A 22584-nucleotide genomic window follows, 5' to 3' on the forward strand; every position below is an offset into this window, starting at 1 on the left:
GTTTGTATGCTGCATAGCAATGCTGTTGAACCCTTTCGGTGTAGACGTTGGGCCCAATTGAGCATAGTTGTAATAACACGCCCTACCTGAGTATTGTTGCTGACCATGTCCCTCACTTTATGACCACAGTGTTCTCATCTTCTGATGGCTACTTCCAGCAGGATAACGCACCACATCTCAAGTTCAAATCATCTCAAACTGGATTCCCCAGATCTCCATCCAATAGATCATGTGTCGGATGTGGAGGTGGAACCGGAGAACCGCATTATGGATGTGCAACTGTGTGATGCTATCATGTCCATATGGAACGTTTCTAAGGAATGTTTTACAGCACCTTGTTATTGTTAGGCAATGCCACAACAAATACAGTTTCTGGGCATCCATAACAAAACTATAATTCACATCAAATGTCTAAATACTGATTAGGTAGAAGCAAGGCCTTCCACACCATATCATCTACAAATATGGAAATGTAGTAATACTCTTGATGTTAATACCGAAATGAAACAAATGGGGGGAAACATCAGGGAGTGTATGTTAGAGATATTATGTGCAATTATTAAATATGAACCCTTCTGCTGAGATTTAAACAGCATGCAGAGGGGTTAGTTTATATATTACATATATATACCGAGAACTGGCTAGCAAAAGCTCATCATTAGTAAAGAGGAGACCATTACCGTTATTGTGAAATAATATAAAACTAGCAATATAAAATACTGGCACACACACACACACACACACACACACACATATATATATATATATATATATATATATATATATATATATATATATATATATATATATATATATATATATATATATATATCCCCTTTCTAGTCCACATGGAGTAGTTATGCGAAGGGGAAACGTCAGTGCACGCTGTTCGTGTGCAGAGGAAAAGGAAGTGGGAGTCTGGCATCACCTGATCTTCTCCGCACTACACAGGAAGTCGGTTGGCCAATTCAACATGGCTGCCGTCTGCGAATAGACGAGGAGTAGAAGAAGTGACATGATATAGTGCGGCTTTCTCCGTCTCCAGGACAGTTGACTCGGTTCCGTGTGTTAGCTGGTGTCGACATGGCGCAATGCGTACAGTCCGTGCAGGAGTTCGTCCAGGACTCGTTCGTCCCGATGGTGGCCGTCTTATGTAGCGAAGAGGCGGAGAGAGTGACTCGCAAGAACAACCTGAATTTCGCTGAGCTGCTGCGGCCTTTCTGCAGACTGACGTCCGAAGGTAAGCTCAACGGTTCACGAGCCACCGGGACTCCGGTCGGGTAGCTAGCGTCTTTAGCCTGCTAGCGGACTGGCTGTGTCTCCGCAGCTGTGTGCGTAGAGCAGCGGGGAGATGAAGGGTGACTCCCGACCACGGAGCCTCTGGCAGCGGGTCTCATGGAGAAGCTTTGGGACTGTTGGCTAACTATTCTGCTGTTCGGTTATCGAGAAACTGCTCAAGGAGCGTCCGCTGACACACGGGCTCTAGTTGCAGTCCGCACCTGAAGGCTAATTCAAGTGAGACCGAGATGCGAGCCGAGGTGTCACAAGCCAACGTCAACATGAGAAGGCCACGGGAGCGAGGGGCAGCGGCGGGTTCAACACACTCCATTTGACACAGTGTTGTCAGGCCAATGTCCTCACTCCACGTCACTTGTTTATTCGGTTGGTTCTGTTTGTCAGGACGGCCGGTTAACGTATGTCATGTAGACCATTTGACATCTGTGACCACCGTTTGTGGCTGAAAGGAATACATAAAGCCCTTCCTAAGTCCTGCCCCTTTTCGCTCTGTGCTCCAATAAGAGTTGAGCAAACAGGAACTCGCTATACTTGAGCCTTTTCCTGTTCTGCTTAGACAGGTAACCTTACTATGTAATTCACACTGTTGAGGTCACACTCTACACGGACACATTACATTGAATGGAGTCACATTTTAAATTGGCTAACGTTAGCTAAATGCTATCTAACATAGCCTAATGTCAGATCACCAATGTCAGCCGGGCTGGCTTCCTTCTTATCTCTGGACAGGTTGGTTGTTGTCCTATTTTTAAGATGAATTAATTATCATTTGCCAGAAAAGATCAAAGACTGAAGTTTCTTTGTTTATATTCTCTCTACGTGCCGCCACAAAGGTGTTATTTATTTGGCTATTCACCTTTTTATGCTGCCCCGTCCATTTTTCCCCAGTTAATTTGAATGCATTTGTTTTTGTTCTTCCAGTTTAGCACGAGTAGCGTTGTCAACAAGGAATTACATTTGGGAACATTCAGCAGCTACTCAATGGTTTTACAGTACCTCAGCCATCAGTGACTGGGAGGACAACATATGAAAATCGTCTGAAATTAAAGACATTTTGTATTCCTTTTGGAGTGTCTCTTGGTGTAGATGGCTCAGCTATGAGGAACGACAAACGTACCAAAGCACATTAGTACTCGGCCAACTAAAGCACATGTTGACAGTATCTTCATAATTACACTCATTGCCAGTGAGGTAGACAAAGGTCTGCACAGAGTTGACATTCGGTACTTAATCTAGACAGCGTTTTAAACCAACCTGTCTTTCTGAAGAAAAGTATCTTTACTCCAGAAGACACCACATATGATTATGATTGGGATTCATACAGCATATACAAGTAACACACATAGCAGTATGTGCATCTTTCTTTCCCTTAAAAAGGGAGAGGGGGGCTTTATACACATGTTACTCTGATACTACCAAGCCAAATGCTACATAAATACACCTGTTCTACAGACCTTTTTAGATGTACTCACTCAGTGTGAAACCTAGCCTTGTTTAGATGAACACAAAGCTGATATCCTGGCCAGATTTGACACAGACACTAAACACTTATAGTGTGCAGGTATTGTTTTCGCCCCTCTAATATAATGGTAGGGCAAACACTGTGTATCCCTAACCCAGTCAAATGATTCGCTGTGGCCTGAGGGGAAATTAAAGAATAACTTCAAGAGTTTTCAACTGTTTTCCAATTCTCTCACACAACGTAGCAGTGTCAAAAGAGGCCCTTTCCAGAAGTTGTCGCCAAAGGGAGATGATCTTTGAACTGTCCGTCAGTCAGAGTATTGGCTCCGCTAGTCCATGTCGATGTGTCCTGAGGCAAGACATTTAACCCCAAATTGCTCCTGGAGCTGTGCCTGCGGTGTGTACATGGGTATGATTGTTAGTTAGTCCTGATGGGCAGGTGGCACCTTGCATGGTAGCTTCTGCCATCAGTGGGAGAATGATGACGTTTAATGTTAAAGTGGTCAGAAGTACAGGACATTTATCATTCAAATGTTGGCAAATATCCGACATCGGTCTTCCGTGGTCCTTTGACTGGTTATGGTGACGACACATATCAGTGGTGTTGCAGCTCAGTGGGAAGAGAGGACGCAGAGAGACGGATAACTGGCTGGTTAGCTAGGTAGCCTGTCCTTCCTTCTGGAACAGATGGGATTGAGGCAGATATACCGTTAGACCCAGTGCTGCCGCTGACCACAAGCTCACGATTTGGCTCATTTTATCATTAAAGCGTGGTTAAATCAAAGCTGTCTGCGAGTTAGCTAGCCTACTTGTTAATTCCACCATGCTTTAATGCTACACTGGTTACAGAAAATGAGCCAAACAAAGTTGTCACTCATCTGACAATAGCAGTTCCTTCCCCGGCTGTGACAGTGTGTGCACAAAGCTTCAAGTTGTAAGTTGTAAGGTAAGCACCTTCTACAAATGCTTTCGGCCTAGTATCATGTTCACAAGGTTTTTTTTTTATTTTTTATTTTTTTTGGACAACAAAATATATTTCTCTGCCACAGGGTGTGCCGGTTTTTCACTTGGCTGCCAGTTCAGCTCATAGGTGGCTAGATATGAGAGTCCCAAAAGACTTACTCTTGCTAGAGACCGTGCCGTGGCACTGTTGGATGTTTTCTCCCCACATTCTAGGCACAGCAGAGTTGATGCAGCAGAATCGATGAAAGAAAATTCAGATGACTGATAAGTGTCACTCACTATATTGCCTCTTTATCAGGGTTGTGTCTGGAATGACGTTAATCAGCATCATGTCCAGGTTCTGTATTTTTCCTTTTCCAAAATTCCAAAGATGTACCTGACAATCTCTCGACGGGGCCGTTTGCATTTTTTTAACACCTTTTGTCACCTGAAGGCCACCATAATTTGTCTCCACACTTGGGAGGAGTGTGCAGAGGTTGCGCAACTGTTGACCTGAAACAAGTTTGAAGCTGCTCTTTCCACTTGCTTCTAATACAATTATCTTTAGTTCTAGGGAAATTCACAGAACAACTGTCTTAAAAACAGTATGCAGACACCAGTAAATATGTCTTGTCATCTTCTTCTCTAGGTCACATCCGGGACCCCAACAACCAGGTGCAGGTTGTGAAAAACCTGCGCATCTGTGTCAACAATGTTGTGACAAGCCCAAACACGGCCTTCAGCCCCGCCCAGCGGCGAGTGCTCAATGAAGTGGTGTTATCCTGCCAGCCACAAGAGGGCACTGCCACCAACGTGATCACGGCAGGAGACTGCGACCTCAACTTCAGTGGTAAGGACCGGATCTGGACCAATGCAGCGCGATCAATAAACCGATAAACATTACAACACATTATATAATGCAAAGTTCAGAAAACACAATATTGTTGTCGGTCACTGGGTCAGATTAGGTGATTTATTTCTCGATTCTTGTTGTTCTGAGTTTGTACTCATGGTTGAATGTATTATTGTAAGTTGCTTTGGATAAAACTTATATAACTTCTTATCGTGACTCAGACGAGAGACACGACACGCTGGTACCCGACCAATCATTGCTGGCCGTCTTTCACGGCGAGCATGATGTCATCGGAAAGAAGTTGCAAGGAACTGACTTTAATTCATAAGAATGTAAACACAACATGTCATCTGAAGCGGTGTGTAATCATACTGACTTGTGGTCAGAAGAGAGACATATATGCATGTAGACCCGTTCTTGTTTCCCACGAAGAGGACCGTATGGACTGTCAATCCTCCAGAGAGTTCTTGAGGTAACCGTAACCAATTATTTTAGCCAGTAGTGAAACCTCAATGTGGCAAGCTCACGCCACCACAGGGGATTTCACAAAGCAGAAATTGACAGAACAAATCATAGAGCACGTCATGGAAAGCCAACAAATTCTAACGTGCTCGACTTTCTGTCAGGACTCTCTACGTCTGTCGGTTCTGCATCAAGTTTGTTTTGCAGCGATCTTGCGTTTAATTGTTTTATCCAGCAGAGTGGAGTCCATGTCTGCTAACTGCTGAGTCTTTGAGCCTCTGCCTCACTCCTCCGCTCCCTTCATATCTGATGGCTTATGGTAGCCCTGTATTTAAAGGACAGGTTTTTATGAAGTGTCTCTGGGGATTCAAACATAAAATGCAGCATGGCATTCACATTCAGTTTTACCTCCAAATAAGAATCTGGATCGAATGTTTTCCTTACCAGCTGGACTTGGTGATCACACCATGTTCACACAAACTAGAATTCTCCTATCATGATCAAGTATGAGAATACGGCTATTCAGACAAGGAAAAAGGAAAAGAAAGTCTAATTATATTGTCTCATGTATGCGATTTCAGAGAGAAGCAGACAGATTGGTCTGCATTATGTGTTTTGAAGGATGTATCCAGAATGTGAAGCAGGTTACAAAGATAAAGATAGAAGCTACAGAGCACATCACCTGGTGATTGAGACAGAAGACAATGAAATTAAGGAACAACAGTGTTCCTTTAAAGCCGGGTAGGTCTTTATTACCTGTTGCATTCATTAAAAAGCAAAAGCGGCACGTGTTTACATTCAGTATACCGTCAATAGCTAGCCGAGCATAGAAGTGCTAACACTACTTAACAATGTGCTAATGTTATTGCCACTAACATTTTCTAAATATATCTCCTTCAAACCTTTTTAAGTTGAGGAGTATCATGATCACACATCCTTTAACCATCACTAGCTCCATCCACCGAGGCAGCCTGATCATGAAGACACTCTGAAACATTGACGAGTCCACGGAGCAGAGATCGCAGTCAGAGCCTCGTTGGAGCTAGCCCGATGCTATGCTATGATTGGCTAGCCTGTGTTCCAGGGGCAGATTTGCTTACTAGTTACCTTTTTTAGTCTGTTCTCGATTTTCAAATAAAATGGCACAATTAGCGTTAGGACGACTGTAATAATAACCATAATGACCGGCCATGTGACATTTGCCTCTACAATGCTTCTCCTCCCTGTTTGTTTGCTTGATCACCTGTAACTTCTCATTTTGAATAAAGAGACCGTGAAGGAATTGGCATGTTGCTAACACTGGCCCTGGCTGTCTGCTTCCACCTATCAGATCACTCTCTTAAAGCTAGCGCCCCCTGGTACAGTGCCTGGAAAGAAACACTGTCTGAAGTCAGCGCCTCCAAGCACTACACAGGTATCCCTGACTACTGGCTGATGTGTGGGTAGTTGTAGTCCTCTCAGCTCGGCTTCTCTCCTTCTAGTTTCCACTAGCTGTCTCTCTACTCTTTGTTACTCTGGTGGCTGCTTTCTACTATGTGTTGAGATTGCTAGAAATATGAAATGATAACTGGTTATTTTTTTTAGATAGGTCCAGATATATAAATGTATCCACAAAAGCCGTGCATATGCCTTTCCCCGCGCATAAAGTGGTATTTCTAAAGGAAGAATGCGTCACCTCAAAAAGACTTTGGACCAGCCGTGCACAGTTTTCTAGAGCCAGATGTAATGAGGGGAATAGATATGAGGTTATCTTATCTTTATAGTAGAATATAGTGTCTGTAATGTTCTGTGTACGTTACTCATCATAGGATGCGATGAGTGGGGTTCTGCTTCTAGTCACAAAGTGGGGGGTTAGGGTTCACCTGATCCCTGACCTTTTCAGAACAAAATGTGCAAGAACAAGTTGAACTAATTTGTCACGCGTGACATTTTTGTAGGAAGGAGAGCAGAGAGCTGTGCATTCCAAGACGCATTAAAAATCAGCCCTTCAATGCCAGAATACCATGAGATGAGCATTCTCGAGGTCACAATGGCAGACATTGATACCGAACTTCTCAGGAGAACTACGCCACTCTCTCCACTGGGAATAATGGCCGCCATCTGCCCAATGGCCAACTTGAGCTTTAGTGGGAGGTTTTCTAGCTTACTATGTCCACTTAAGCAGGGGCAGTCTTGGTGTCACACAACTTTTTAATTCCCTTCACCAACTGCTGTATCTCTCCATGTCTTTGGAGAAGGGACAGTAACAAAACTGTGAATACTAAAATGATGACTTTGTCTCAACATGTTCAGGCAGGTATTGTATTTGATACTGAAACGACACCATAGACAAAAACATCAGGAATGTAATAAATACAATTATTTAATTGTTGTATTTCTTTGAATTCAAACTAATATTTTGACTGTCAATGCAATGAGAGAAAAGCCATAAAACACCATGAGTGGATTACTGTACCACCGTATGCTGCTCATACGTCTTCCTCTCCAACCAGGACTGGAGAAAGTCTTCATTTAGAGCAGCTCCACGTTCACATCTTTCTATCTTCACATGTCACACTGCTTCTTCTAACTAGTTAAATCCTTGCAGAGATGTGTACGAGCAGTACTGTGGGCTATTTAGTTGAGTACCCTCTTATTGAAGTCCTCTGTTAGGCATTCATATGCCTGAGGCTTTTATTGTGAAAAGTAAGAACAAAAGAGTGAGCTGTACTCTGCTGCTCATGCTGTTGAAGAGAGGTGTGAGCCAGAAAGTTTTCTGTCTTGGTTCATGCGGCAGAGCCTCTCTCTTGTTCTTGTATAACCTTTTATTTCTACAAGAACAAGAGGCAATTATACCCTTGTCTGCAGTCCTCTAGTGCCATCGCTCACTTTGTGGACACGCTGGGATTTGTTGGTTAAAGCACGTGTGTTTTCAGTGTGCATATGAGACAAAGCAAGAAGCGGTTGGCACACCCAGCCTGCGCTGCACACACCCTGCCCCGTCACGCGCACAACTCTGACATACGTCTCATTAAACCACTGCTACTAATATAATGAGCCGTAGTGCCGTCTTTAACAGCAGGTCATTGTGATGCCTTTCTACTTGTGGTGCAATAGGTGGAGAGACAGACCGTAGAGTGATTGTTGTTTGTTGGATGAAATCCTGCATCTCATTTTGTCTCTGTTTCTAGCGACCACGCCCTGGTTTGAAGCCTACAGGGAGAACTTCCTGCAGTCAATGCCCGCCTCCGAACACGAGTTCCTCAACCACTACCTCGCCTGTATCCTTCCGCCAAGGCACACAACTGGCCTCTGCTCACGGAGAGTCAACGCGCTGTGGTCGGGTCTCTTCATAAGATTGCAGTGAGGTTGAGCGGTACTGGTACTCCTTCCTCTGAAGTTTTAGCCAAGTCTGAAACCTCTAAGGGAGGGGTGAGGCAAAATGAAAGTATGTTGTGAAACAAATGGTAAATAATTGTTTGACTTTGGCTGGTAAACGTTTAAACATTTTTAGGACCTTAAAGCTCCTGAAAACGTGGTTTGCAAATCTTAAATATGTCTAACATTTGATAAATACACTGACATCACCTTTCTTTCCAACTATGTCTCGCTCACGTCGCAATATGGAGGAGAGCACAAAATATACAGAACACATTAAAGAAGAAAAACTGTTCAGACTTTAGCAGAAAGTAGCTGCTCATGTTCCACATTAATGCTTTTAAGGTGGAAAACAAACGAGCTAACAACTCTGCCAGGGTTACAGTTCATAATAATAATGAATATTAATATAGAATAAACATACATGTTGTATTTTCAGGGCCTTTTAACAATTCTGAACCTGGACCTTTGGGATTCCCTGTCGGTGTGTGATGCTCTCATTAGTAGCTGTTATCATTAAATATAGACCTGATTTTGAACTCATGTTTGTATTTGATAACGAATGAGTCGTTTCAAGTAGGAGACTACTTTAAGCATTTGTTATTGAAAGTCAATTCAAATCTGAATGTGTCAGAAGCCTTGTATGAGTAGTCGTAGTGTAGACCCTCCTGCTTGGGTGTCCCCGCTCCGTTATTGAGCCACGTGGTTGTATGTCCTTGACGCTCTGGTCCCGCAGGCCTGCTGGTGGTGTCCTCCACCGAGACTGTCCCTGTGGAGCAGTTCCTCAAGCTCTCCCAGGAGCAGCACAGGATCCAGCATAGCGGAGATTACACCAACCCCAAGTGGTTCATCCCCAACACGCTCAAGTACTACGTCTTACTGCACGACATGAGCGAGGGGGGCGAACAGAGGTACTGAAAGGAGTTCCGCCCTGCCACGTATATCGCGGCGTGTGTTTCTTTGTTCAAGAACGATGAATGACGAAACCTCTTGTTCCGCTTCCCTCCAGGGCAGATTCAGTGTACGAGGATATGAAGCAGAGGTACGGTCACCAGGGCTGCTACCTGTTGAAAATGAACTCTCGTACCTTCTCGGCTGAAGAGGACGAACAGATTCCAGACCCCTGGAGTCAGTACCTGCACAGGAATAACCTGCAGAGCCAGGTGAGCGCTGCAGCGACTGACCGTGGTCCAGTGTCATGTCAGGGGTCACAAGGCAGAAAATCCACTAATAATGTAATATTATAAACAATGTAATAATAAGCCCTGGGTTAAAAATGGTGTCCCATCTTACAGGAGGTGCTTGATGATGCAGCTGTGAACAGTGCTGCTGTGGAGAACAACATCAGTGCAGCTGAAGGGGACAGCCATCCCTCTACAGAGAAAGGTCTGCCAATTCATACCAACATACTCAACCTCTTGCCAACAGCTGTCTTCTGACTTGTCTGAGTGGGTTTTTATGCTCCATTCCAAATTTATTTTAAGAACGACATGTTTTACCTCAGTTACTGTTAGGAATTTTGCTCTATCCTCTATCTGACCTCAATCACGACATGGTTACCAAAGGTATCCATGTCTTGATTGAGCTGAGTTTCTCCACCGTTTCCCACCAGGCGAAGCCTCCAACAGCCTGGAAAGCCACCCTCTCCAGCTGGACACAGCGAGCAGCTCGGGGAGCCTGCACACCCTCAGTGCTGTCAACCCTGAGCTGAAGAAAGGGGCGAGGGATCCGGAGAGCCTGGCGGGGGGAGCAGGGAGCCATGGGGCATCTCTGACCCTGAATGACCACGACCACATCAGACAGTTCATCCAAGAGTTCACCTTCAGAGGTCTGCTGCCACACATAGAGAAGAACATCCGGCAGCTCAACGACCAGGTAGGGATCCAAGCCTTCACCTGTCTGAACCATGTGATGAATGAACATTCCCTTCCAGCGTCTCCTGTTACCACTGAATTGGATCAACAGGGAGAGGTGTTGATATAACGCTTTGATCATTTTGTACCACAGCACCGAGGGAGAGGCTGCTTATTTACTGAAATCATACACTGCCCGTTCATTTATTTCATCCCCGCTACAACTAATGCAAACCATTAGTTGGTTTGCATTCCGTTTCATTTTATTTTATTTATTTTATTTGTAGGATATTTTACAAACTACTTGTAGATTTGAAAATAAATAAATAAAATGCAAATGAAAGATGGGCAGGGAAAGGTGATTCGTTTTGATGTGGTTTGGGAGCAGTGGCGCCACCACGTGGCCACTTATATAGCACTTCAGGTTCTTCCCCAAAACGGTTGAATCCAAGAATTAGAGGCCCCACCACCCCCAAAAACAAAATAACCTCCACCTAGCACTCAGACACCTGCTCTGCCTCTCCATCCACAGCTGGTCTCCAGGAAAGGTCTGAGCCGGTCTCTGTTCACCGCCACCAAGAAGTGGTTTGGTGGAGGGAAAGTTCCGGAGAAGGGCATCAGTGAACCAAAGAGCACATGTGGCCTTCTGTAAGCATCACCCTTCATATGATTTCTTCATGTCCTGATACGTTACCACCATGACCACTACACAGTGCCGGTTTGACCTTTCTCGTCTGTGGTGTCAGATATCCCCCAGAAGCCCCTGAGCTGCAGATCAGGAAGATGGCCGACCTGTGCTTCCTGGTCCAGCACTACGAGCTGGCCTACAGCTGCTACCACACGGCCAAGAAAGACTTCCTGTCAGACCAGGCCATGCTGTATGCTGCAGGGGCACTGGTGAGGACACACACACACACACACACACACACACACACACACACCCCTACCTTTCTATCTGTCCTGATGAGGACCATGTGTTAACCCTTTGGTATTTCTGCTAATCTTCCTTCCACTCCTCCTGACGTCCTCTGTAGGAAATGGCTGCAGTGTCGGCCTTTCTGCAGGCTGGAGCTCCCAGACCTTACCCGGCCCACTACATGGACACCGCCATACAGACGTACAGAGACGTCTGCAAGTATGACCTCCTTACTCAATGCTTTGTATCCCTGCTGTCTCTCTTTATTGTCCTTTTTTTTTGGTTAATTGTGCTAATGTGAGTTCACTTTTAGAGGCTCACCAAAGTGAATCTTTCTTTGTGCACCCTAATGGATGACCTTATTATGTCTAGTTTCCTGATTTCTAGAATGTAAATAAATGTCCTGAGAGGTGACTCGGGAGCACGTTGACACATGACAGCAGGGTTTGAGCGATTCTCAGGGGTTTGGGTTCATACTGAGAATATGAAAACTGTTGCATACACTAAATAAAAAGCAAACGCACCCTGTTTCTAGGCTGTACGTGAACAGGTGCACCCTGACCCAGGTCAGAGGTGTACACTACTTTGCTCCCGTGTTGGTCCTCCTGTCTTTTTCAACAAAATCCATCTCTTGTAGTAATACACTGACTGTGGAGAGGTACCACATACAACCTCACTTCAGGACACCCAAAGTATCCTTCCAAACGTGTTCTCCCCTCTGCCCTCTACAGGAACATGGTGCTGGCTGAGCGCTGTGCGTTACTCAGTGCTGAGATCCTCAAGAGTCAGGTTAAATACTCTGACGCTGCAACTCTCCTCATCAAGATGACCAGCGAGGTGAGCAAATCCTCATCTTTACAATACATATCATACAGGGGATCCACTTCAGTGTTGCGATTGTTTAAATCTAATTTTAGGAAAACTGCCGAAGCTTAAAAAAACAACACACCACCATATGCAGTAAATCTGATTTAAAAAAAAAAAAAAAAAAAAAATACAAATCTGATTTTATGCCATCGGAACAGTTGCATTTGCATTGACCACAGTCCTTGTAACATCAAAGCATGAGCATTATATATTCAAGATTGATAATACTGCAATACTCAAGTGTGTCAATACTTCCCCTGTTGTGTAATGCACTGGCTATTTTGTAGTGTTGTTGAAATGAGAACTGTTGTACCTTTTTATATATAGTGGACACCAGTGATCCCACAATGCAATACAGTTGTTTAAAGATGATGGTGGCCGTCCAAGAGATAAATACTGTCATACACAAATAAAATGTGAATGCAACTTCCAGATGAGAGTAATGAGAACTCTATAGAGTGCAGTTGACCTGTTTATGCCCATTTATAAAAGTAGATTAATCGCATCACTTTGCAGTGGATTAATTCTGCTTGGCCCTTCTTCTTCTTTTTTTTATTCCACTTCTGTGTGCAGGACTCTGACCTGCGCAGTGCTCTGCTGCTGGAGCAGGCCGCCCACTGCTTTATTAATATGCGCAATCCCATGGTGCGCAAGTTTGCCTTCCATATGATCCTGGCCGGTCATCGTTTCAGCAAAGCAGGACAGGTGAGCCCTTCAACGGTGGTGGTCTAACCTCCATCCGGACCACTGCAAACACATTCTATCCCATTCTGTTTGGGTTAAGCATTATAGTATACAAAACATGTTCTAGTTTTGTTTATTGAGTTGATCATCGTCTGACATATGCTGTGGTTCCACCTTGTGTGATAGACTTGTTACTTCAATGCCACCTGCCTGATCAGATATAGTCCCGTTATTTTAGCTGCTTACTCGTACTCCCTGAAGTATAAGTAGACTTGTTTTATTGAAGTGTGTGTGTGTGTGAGACCAAGTTCAGTGATTCATTATGAAACCGGGCGAATGAGGTATCATTATAGAACGTAACTCCGCCCCTCTCTGCCGTCTCTTCATGCAGAGGAGGCACGCGCTGCGCTGCTACTGCCAAGCCATGCAGGTCTACAAGGAGCGGGGCTGGTCTTTGGCGGAGGATCACATCAACTTCACCATCGGTCGTCAGTCCTTCACACTCAGCCATCCAGAGAATGCCGTGACGGCCTTCAGACAGATCCTGACCAATGACAGCAGGCAGACGGCCACACAGCAGGGCGCCTTCCTCAGAGAATACCTCTATGTGTATAAGGTAACGCCAGTTTGGAACCACGTCTGTACGCTGACGCCACCACAGAGGGACTACTTTGTGTCCACACGTGAGGGAATAACAACAATGTGGGCGTCCCCAGGGCTCCGTTCTCAAATTCTGATTCCCATCTACATGAGTCCTCCTGCTCAGATCAGGAAAGACAGCAGAATATCTTCCCATTATAGTTATTTGGACCAGAAACAGATTTACATAACAATATCGCCAAGTAAACAAGCCAACATTTTAAACTGTAATAATATAGAACAATTAAAAGCTTTTTTAGTTTGTTCTTTTTATATCCTATAAACAAATTTTAAGTTGTGTGGGTTTGTGTCATTTCAGAGTGTGGTATTGGGAAATGAAGACCGCCTCCCCCAGCTGCCTCTGCCCTGCATCCACAGCTCGGCCACACGGGTCTACTTCGGACACGAACGGCGCCTCGCAGAAGGTAACATGGAGAGGAGATTCACTCACCACGTCGATCACCAACGCTTCACTTTCCTCGTCTCCTCTCTGTTCGAGATCCCTCCTCGTCTCCTCTCTGTTCGAGATCCCTCTTTGTCTCCTCTCCTCTGTCTGAGATCCCTCCTCGTCTCCTCTGTCTGAGATCCCTCCTCGTCTCCTCTCCTCGTCTCCTCTCTGTTCGAGATCCCTCCTCGTCTCCTCTCTGTGACATCCAAATAAAAAATTGGTATACTCTGTATTTATAATATGTATTTGTATCTTTATCTTTACTAATGACAATGATATGCAAGTCATTAGTCGTGTTTCCATAAACATTTCCGTATCTGTATTTTACAGTATAATATTATTATGTATACTATAATTGTAAATACCTGATGTGTGCAGGTGAAAAGCAGGCAGCCACCCACGTGTCTCTGGACCAGGAGTACGACCAGGACCTGGCAGCCATGTGGTGCCACCTGGAGGAACAGCTTGTGGCTGCAGCCAACAGGGGGATTGTCCCAGCAACCTTCCAGCCCACCCAGTGCTGCTTGAACAGCCAGACAGACAACCTGCGCTTCCCACTGGCTGTGGCCGAGGGTGAGAGCTCCTCGGCTACCTCGACCTTTCCTCCGTACATACGAACGCTCGCCAACCAACCAGGAGTCACTGTCTTCTTTTTCCATAGGGTTACCTGCTTAGTATACGTCCCTCTTTCTGTCCCCACAGAGCCAATCATAGTGGAGGTGACGTTCAGGAACCCTCTGAAGGTTCCTCTGGCTCTGTCCAACCTCTCACTCCTCTGGAGGTTCACTGCCGAGGGTGCAACTCCATCCGAGGAGAAGACGACTGAAGAGTCAGCAGGAGAGGCCGTCACCAACGAGGAGGCCCTCACTGAAGGGGTGAGCAGCCCGGCCACAGCTCGATGGATGAAGGCTATGGACACAAAGCTAAGATCTCCACAGTCTCCTCAATGTCTGTTTCCTTCTTGCAGACGACACCGAAAGACGACGTCGTAACCACAGAGATCATCCTGGAGTTTCTTATGGGTCCAGAGGAGACCAAGCTGGTAAGGGCTCTGATAGATCCACAGGCAGAGACGGGGATGCAAGTGTGTGTGATGGAGTGGAGACAAACAAAGCATCGGCCTGATGAGGTATCCCAGCTTCAGCAGCACTTAGTTGGAGGGCTGGAAACGTCTTATCAGAGGCTCCTTCATGTTAAATAAGCTGTTATGCCGTTCAGTCAAACTGAGCAATGTCTGACTGAGAATGCAGGTCAGACATCAGATTCAGTTTCTACCCTGAGCTTATTTGAGAAGCAGAGCGTGCTACTATAAGACGTAGGGTCCATGATCTTCTTCAAAAACACATTTTCTATTTGATGAAATTCTCCTCATATCCTGAAATCGATTAATCAAATCCTGAGAGAAAAAGAAAAAAAATTCAGTATCTGTGGATTCTCAGGACTGTACTAATACTAACATTGGTTAATAGCGCACAACCACAGCTCATTTTAAGACAACAGAATGTGCGCGCTGTATCTTGTCTGTTCCAGGTCATAGATGGGGCCCTTCAGGTTTACGGCCTTGGGATTGTTTTAAAGATGGGGACGTATCGCTAAGTGTGATGGTCTCGTGTAAAAAAACCAGATTACATGGCCAACACGTTGACTCTCCAGGAGAAATGCATTATGGGGAAACAGGTTCCTTGAGATGTCTTACCCTAACCAGGTTTCTTCTATACCAGACTTATAGGAATGTGTTACTGCAGAAAGCTGATCTTAAAGCCAACACATAATAAATGGGGCTGTTCCTTCTTTGGCCCATGTGATACTTGAGACTGATAAACGTCCAGTAGTGTTGTCCCACTATCAGTCACTGTGACCTTTGACCCTAGGCTCGACTCCGGCTGCTGCCCCACAGCACTGGCCAGCTGAACATTGTGGGTGTGGTTTACAACCTGGCTGCAGCCTCCTCTGGAGAGCCGACTCCCAGCTCTGAAGGTACAGATTCATCAGCTGGGATTTGTTTGAAGACTATTGACTGCATTAGTATCACTTCTGTGTCGTGTCAACAACGTTTGTGAGTAAACAACCCAGAGGGGCTCTGCTCCTGTCTACAGGCCAGCAGGCGTTGGAGGTCATGGTGGTTCGGGGAAGACAGGACCTGAAGATCCAGGGCCCACGGCTGAACCAGACCAAAGAGGACAAGATGTTGGTTCGACATGGTCAGGACCGGCGCCTGGATCCCATCATAACTCCACCAATGCCCCTAATGGAGGTACCACTGACACACTCACCTGACGGGGTCTGGCAAATCTAGAGACGTAGGATGTCACCATCAGTTTTATTGCCCCTGAACCAGGATTATTAAACAAAACCAAAATAAGCAGTGAAAAAACTGCCAGCCGTCATCATTCAATGAAATGTAATGTAATCATGCCTGACCAAATTAATAAGCAACTTTCACTTATTGCCACTTTGTCACATTCTTTCTGTGGCACCACCAAAAAGCCACTAATTTGTGTGTGTGTGTGCGCCAGGTCTTCTTCCTGCAGTTCCCCACTGCTCTGCTGTGTGGTGAGATCAGGAAGGCCTACGTTGAGTTCTGCAACGTCAGCGGCGGCGCTCTGTGCGGCCTTCGGGTGGCGTCCACACACCCGGATTTCTTCACGTTTGGCAGCCAGACCACGACCCCCCTCACGCCCGTCAGCCCGACCTCAGCCGAGAACTGCTCGGCCTATAAAACCACGGCTACTACCCGCCAGCCGGGCTCAGTGGCGTCTGAGACGCTGGTCTCGGCGAAGGATTTCAGCCAACTGTCCGGTGTGATGGAGATCCCGATAGAAGGCGGCACACTGCAACCGGGGGAGTCCACCCAGCTGCCTCTCTGGCTCAGAGGACCAGACCAGGAGGGAGTCCATGAGATCAACTTCCTGTTCTACTACGAGAGCACAACGAAAGGAATCAAAATCAGGTGACACAGGCTGCTTATATTTATGGTTTGCCAATTCCCTTCACTTTACGTCAATGATGCCTGAGGTCTCCTCATCAACGCTGCACTAACCCCTCATTAGTAGACAACCCATCATCTCTCTCTCTCGCTCTCTCTCTCTGCATGGGAAGTCATCGGGTGTTGCGTCACACAGTGTTCATCTGTGCCAGTCGCTCTCTGAGCGTGCAGGCGTCGGCGTGCCGCAGCAGCGTCCCCCCCCATCACAGCGTGGACGAGAAGGGCAGCGGCGGAACGCTGGTCTTCGTCGATGTGGAGAACATCAATACGGTGAGATGCCCAGCATGCCTCAGGGCTCACACGTCACAGTCTGAACAGCCAGTCACTGCTCCAACGGGGTTCTAATTTTCCTCCTCTGGGCTCCCAGAGTGAAGCTGGCGTGCGTGAGTTCCACATCATCCAGGTGTCCAGCAGCAGTCGACACTGGTGCCTCCACAAGTGTATCAACCCGGCCAATGACAAAGGTGGGCTCCATTTCCCCTTTTATTGTTTCTGCCGTAGCAGCGTTGGGGGGGCCGGCACACATTTTGATGCCACCTAAACACGTCTGTGAACTGCCCTTGAGCAAGGCACTTGAGCTGTTCAGTAGCAGCGATAAGAGAAAATGTCACAGCTTTTCTCTGCCTGCCTCCCCAGACTGTAAACTCACCAGCAGAGAAAGAGCCAAGCTGTGTTTCAGAGCCACGCGATGCAAGCCCCACCAAGGTACCGATGAATAAGTATATAAATATGAAGTAACTAACGTTGGTTAGATGTGGAGTTTTATATAGGCACTGATTTGTCTGTTTTGTCTCTAGCGACCTCGGCTGCCGTAGAGAAATACACCTTTGCAGACCTGAATCTGGGAAATGAACGGGTAAATAGAAAGCTAAACGTCGTCGTCGGTTTAATTTGTCTGAATGAAAGTATGATCTAATTGTTATAGGCCTGTCACTATAACTACTTGTGTTTGACCATGCATCCCACAAACAATTGTGAATATCAATGTTATTGTCATTTTATGTCATTTGATATACACTTTCAAAGAGCAATGAACTTTTAATTCTTAGTGGGGTAAAAAAATTAAATATTGTAAACGATAACCTAGAGGGCCAAAGCAATAAATCCATCAGACTCTCGGTCTGTGCGATGTAACGTTCAAGTGAAACCCAGCTGTTTATTGTGGTGAACAAACACGCATGTACACTATTATTATTATTATTATTATTATTTTGTATTTGTAATTTTCTATTCCTCTATTGTGTTCATTGTCTATATGGCATTGTCTCCTTTGCCTCATGTATTTTCTGAAATGTTTACTTGTATTGATGTTATGTTTTTACCTTGCTTCTATGTAGAGCACTTTGTAAACCCTGTTTTTAAAGGTGCTATATAAATAAATGTATTATTATATTATTATTATTATTACACGAGGAATATACATTTTCAAAATATGTGAACAAAGGATATACACATAACTTGAAATGGTTAATTCTGAATAAACAATTATATTCACAAAAAGTATCTAATGTAAAATTACCACTAAATTATGAAATAAATCTTGTATTCTTATGTTTTTTGGTTGCTGAAGTAATAATTTGTGACATCAGCTGAAACATTTGAGTTGAGGACAACTGCATTCAGACAAAACATCAAACATGTTGACTATCTCAAGATATGTTTGGTCTTTTGAATATTCAGTCTTGAAGCATTTGTGGATCTTTTTGCAGATCATCAGCTCCTCCACTCCCTGTGGAGATTTCTTCTTCCGTGGCTGTCGGCCCCCGCAGCCTCAGCGAGTGGACGGGACGTCGTCCAGGACTTCCTCCACCAATAAGAGTCCGGCCTCTGACATCAGCAACATCGTCAGGAAGTGCAATGAGCTGGACCTCAACATCATCGTCATCTGGAAGGTACGGAGTCTGACCTTCTGATGTGGAGGAGGAGCATACAGTGGTCTGGACCATGAGCAGGACAGTTGTGAGATCGTACCAAAAATAAATATGATTCATGTATTCACATTGTATCATTCTGTCTCTTGATATTCAAACAGGATTCCTGTCAGAGCCTCGATACATGTTTATCATTCTGCTCATATTTGGGTGATTTACCGATGTAGCCCCTTGTGAGGAATCCTAAGGTTTTTAGATTTAGTTCTCAGCTTAACCTGTACTGCTGTTGAGTGTGTTGATGTGAGTTTCCAGTGTGTGTGTGTGTGTCTGTAGGCCTATGTGGTGGAGGACAACAAACAGCTGATCCTAGAGGGCCAGCTCCATGTGGCGCTGCAGACCATCGGCAAAGAGGCCAGTTCTCTGACTCCCAAAGAGGTACAGTGTACACACACACACACACACACACACACACACACACAGATCCAACCTCCCCTCTCTGTAACCCAATGGATGATGAATGGTTTAAAGGTGAGATAACATGGTTTAGTCAAAAATCCAAAACATGTTCCAACATGTATTTTTTATTTTATAGAATGTATGAGAACAATACAAGTAACTCAAAAGTTTCACAATAAAAGCTCTGTTAGGTCACAATGGATTCTGTCCAATGGCATGCTACAGGGCTTTTAATCTGAAACGGCTACAGGAAGTGTTGCGCTTGAAGCAAATAATTAGACCGGGTAAACATGAGCAGATCAAAAAAAAATGAGGCTTCATTCTGAAATATGACCAAATATTGTTATTAAACAGAAAAATACATGATGTCTCTAATATAAGCATTAGCCTTCTTCTGGGGGTGTGGACAATGTCAGATTTAGTATTTATTTAGAAAAGTGATTGGATGAGGCCATAATGTGTGTGTGTGTTTCGCAGGAAGCTCAGGAGATGGCGCTGCTCAAGTTTAAAGCGGAGGTTCCTGCTCCAGTGGCCCTGCTCTCTGCAGAGCTGTCCCAGCTCATCAAGACCAACCTGCACTACCCCGAGACCTACACACACCCGTTTGTCCAGGAGAGGTAAGACTCGCCCAGGGAAAGGGTGACCTACAGGGCGGTAGCTTAGCAACAGTCATTGTGTGTTGATGGAGCTCCACGAGGTGGTGCTTAGTGAAGCTGCTTCTCTGTCTCTAGTCTCTGTGTGGTGCCAGTCACGCTGACTCTGTCCAACTGCTCCTCGGCTCCAGTGGACGTCCTCATCGACTTAAGACACAAGAGCAGCAGGTACGTGCCTTTTGGAGATGATATATCAGAAATATATATACAGATGCACCTTTTGTGACGTTTACTTTTTGAGAATTGAGCGTGAACTGATGGAGAGAATGAAGTAATAACATGTTAGCACAAAGCAGTACTTAACAAGGATGTGAATACAAGTGATGAAGCATTCTACAGTTTAGATGGAGGTAATGTGACCAATGAGCACATTGTGGTATTAATTCATATCAATTCAATTCAGTTTATTTTGTATAGCCCAATATCACAAATTACAAATTAGCCTCAGAGGGCTTTACAATCTGTACACATACGACATCCCTGTCCTAGGACTTCACATCGAATCAGGAAAAACTCCCCAAAAATAACCTTTGACAGGGAAAAAAGGGAAGAAACCTTCAGGAGAGCAACAGAGGAGGATCCCTCTCCCATTAATCTCAAATCTAGAGACGCATGTGTAGGTCCAATCCCCATAATGCAATTTGACTGCATCTTCATCACATCATCGTTCACTGAACACTGATCACGACAGCCACCACCTGCAACGACGTTTGTTAATGTTAACAGACGTCTGGGGACATTCAGTCATATCACAATTAATAGACTATTTAATATACTGAACCTGATGAAGGCATGTTGCTGTCTGACAGTGGACAGATGTTGACAGTACTTTATGGATATGCCGGTTAAATATCAATGTAACTTTCAGGAGTCCCGGTTACCGTGAGCAGACTTTCTGAGCCCCCTCTCTCTCATGCCTCTTTCAGCCCAGAGTCTCTGGAGGTCCACAGCTCGTTCACCTGGGTGGGTCAGACCCAGTACAAGCTGCAGTTGAAGCCTCTGGAGGTGCTGTGTCTGACCCTGAGAGCCTGTTTCCTCCAGGCAGGAGTCTACAACCTCAACACGCCACGAGTGTTCGCCAAGCTGGCCGAGCAGGGCGCCATGTGCGAGACGAGTCAGCAGGCGGCGAGTCCCGCCCTCATCATCATCAACAGTGCCCGGGTGCAGCCTCAGGGGGACGTACTTGGTCTTCTTGATTGATACCGGGCAGCAGGACGCATGATGTTTGGACCACTTCATGAAATAGAAAACGGTGTATTACAGTTTATAGCGATCGATGCGTTTATGGACCTCCGAACTGTTTTAGTTTCATCCTCCACGCGTCAAAGAGTCCCATTTGCATGTTGCTTTCTCCGTGCGAGGCCCTCTTACCAACACACGGGTCAACCCCCCTACCAGCCGGCCCCGTCTCCACCCACCATGTTACACACACGTGTGTGTGTGTGTGCGCGCACACACACACACACACACACACACGTGCGCACACACACACGCGCGTGCATCTCAAATCCCCGCTTGTGTTTGAAAACTAACGAGAGCTCTGCAGACACAGGCTGGTGTTGGACCAGATGTTGACTGGGCTTCTTTAGAACCGTGTGTGTGTGTGTGTGTGTGTGTGTGGGTGGCCATGGCGACAAGAGGGCTTTCCTCACTGGATACATTCGCTTCTGTGCGTTCGGAGTGATGCAACAACTCAAACCTGCAAATATACGGAACTCTGGAGGATTCAGGTGTGTGAAGTTCCTGACTGGACCATGCTGAAGTTTTAAATTCTTTTAACAAGAGCTGATTACACCCTGAATACTGTACACGTCCCCGTCTTAGCTACTCCTGAAGACAGACCCCCCCCCCCCCCCCCCCCCCCCCCCCCCCGTGCCCCCATGTGTCATCCAATCAGCATTGCCCCCCCAACCAACCTGTGTATTTAACCTATTGTGATCGAGCTCTTGTATGCATTGACTTGACAGCTTTTCTGAAAATGATGTATTATATTTATATAACAAATTGGTTGTAAATAGAAAATAAAAATGTAACTAATGATACTGTATGTACTGTGACAGTCTGGTATGTGGGCATTTCTGGATGTATGGATTCTTCTAGAGTAGAAGCACTTTGCTGAGGTCACACCAGGACCAGAGCACCACGAGGTCCTGGCTAGTTTTATTCTGACAATGCGGGGGTGCTAGCAAGCTACATTACACAATATAATACTCTCACATCATTGATATTTTACTCACTGATGGCAATGTTTATAGATTTGGCATATTTAAATGTTTAGTAAAAACTTTTCCACCCCAAGTGAAGAGATCAAATATGCAAAGAAACAATAGTTTGACTGACTGGAGGTTGTAGGTTCAAACTTTATCCAGTACAGTGAATGTTGAGGTCAGAAGTCAAATGCATAAAGCTGTAAGTACGTGGGGAGTTTGTCACCGGCCACCAGGGATGGTGGTACTGGACAAACCCAGTAATTATGAGGACATTCACGCAGGAGAACAAGTCGCCATAGCTCACAGGATGAGTGAAGATGGTTTTGGTTCTGCACACTGCTCTCAGCTGGGAGGAGAAAGGAGAGCGCTCCACACATCTGTGCCTTGTGCTCAACCAATAGAACTACAACATGGAAGAGTAATACTACATTAAGCTTTCTAAAAGTTCTGATGACTGCCAATTTAGAAAGACAGGAACATTGGATTATGAGGACATTTTGTAACATACTATATTTTTTATTATGACGTCCAATCTATCATGTTTGTAATACTTTACAAACATTTTGATGACATTTTAATGGTTTATACTATAAACTGACATTTCATTTTTTTATAGCATATTATGATCAC

The 22584-nt window shown here is 45.2% G+C and overlaps 1 protein-coding gene across 2 annotated transcripts; it reads left to right on the plus strand.

Annotated features, from left to right (window-relative positions):
- Positions 1 to 909: 909 nt before the first annotated feature.
- Positions 910 to 21586, plus strand: trappc8 (trafficking protein particle complex 8). 2 transcript variants are annotated; one of them, XM_034530501.1, is made up of 30 exons: positions 910 to 1240; positions 4349 to 4549; positions 6345 to 6428; positions 8185 to 8274; positions 9108 to 9282; positions 9381 to 9534; positions 9667 to 9757; positions 9984 to 10246; positions 10757 to 10872; positions 10971 to 11121; positions 11259 to 11359; positions 11872 to 11977; positions 12581 to 12712; positions 13083 to 13307; positions 13650 to 13755; positions 14157 to 14351; positions 14481 to 14653; positions 14746 to 14820; positions 15650 to 15755; positions 15875 to 16032; positions 16295 to 16728; positions 16878 to 17034; positions 17132 to 17228; positions 17401 to 17469; positions 17562 to 17620; positions 18474 to 18656; positions 18969 to 19070; positions 19569 to 19708; positions 19823 to 19912; positions 20671 to 21586. In XM_034530501.1, the coding sequence occupies exons 1-30, from the start codon at positions 1084 to 1086 to the stop codon at positions 20942 to 20944; spliced, it is 4464 nt and encodes a 1487-aa protein (XP_034386392.1). In that variant the 5' UTR covers positions 910 to 1083; the 3' UTR covers positions 20945 to 21586. The 2 variants fall into 2 exon arrangements, with proteins under 2 accessions (XP_034386392.1, XP_034386393.1); XM_034530502.1 differs by lacking the exon at positions 6345 to 6428.
- Positions 21587 to 22584: the final 998 nt, after the last annotated feature.

Source organism: Cyclopterus lumpus, chromosome 4, assembly GCF_009769545.1.
Source record: "Cyclopterus lumpus isolate fCycLum1 chromosome 4, fCycLum1.pri, whole genome shotgun sequence".
Lineage (NCBI taxonomy): Eukaryota > Metazoa > Chordata > Actinopteri > Perciformes > Cyclopteridae > Cyclopterus > Cyclopterus lumpus.

What these genes read in the sequence shown, in the direction of transcription:
- trappc8 (XM_034530501.1), top strand. Translation starts at nt 1,084, where the DNA reads ATGGCGCAATGCGTACAGTCCGTGCAGGAGTTCGTCCAGGACTCGTTC. An exon ending in ATGTGGAGAACATCAATACG is followed by an intron (nt 17,035 to 17,131) that starts GTGAGATGCCCA and finishes CTGGGCTCCCAG; the next exon opens with AGTGAAGCTGGCGTGCGTGA. An exon ending in CAACCCGGCCAATGACAAAG is followed by an intron (nt 17,229 to 17,400) that starts GTGGGCTCCATT and finishes CTGCCTCCCCAG; the next exon opens with ACTGTAAACTCACCAGCAGA.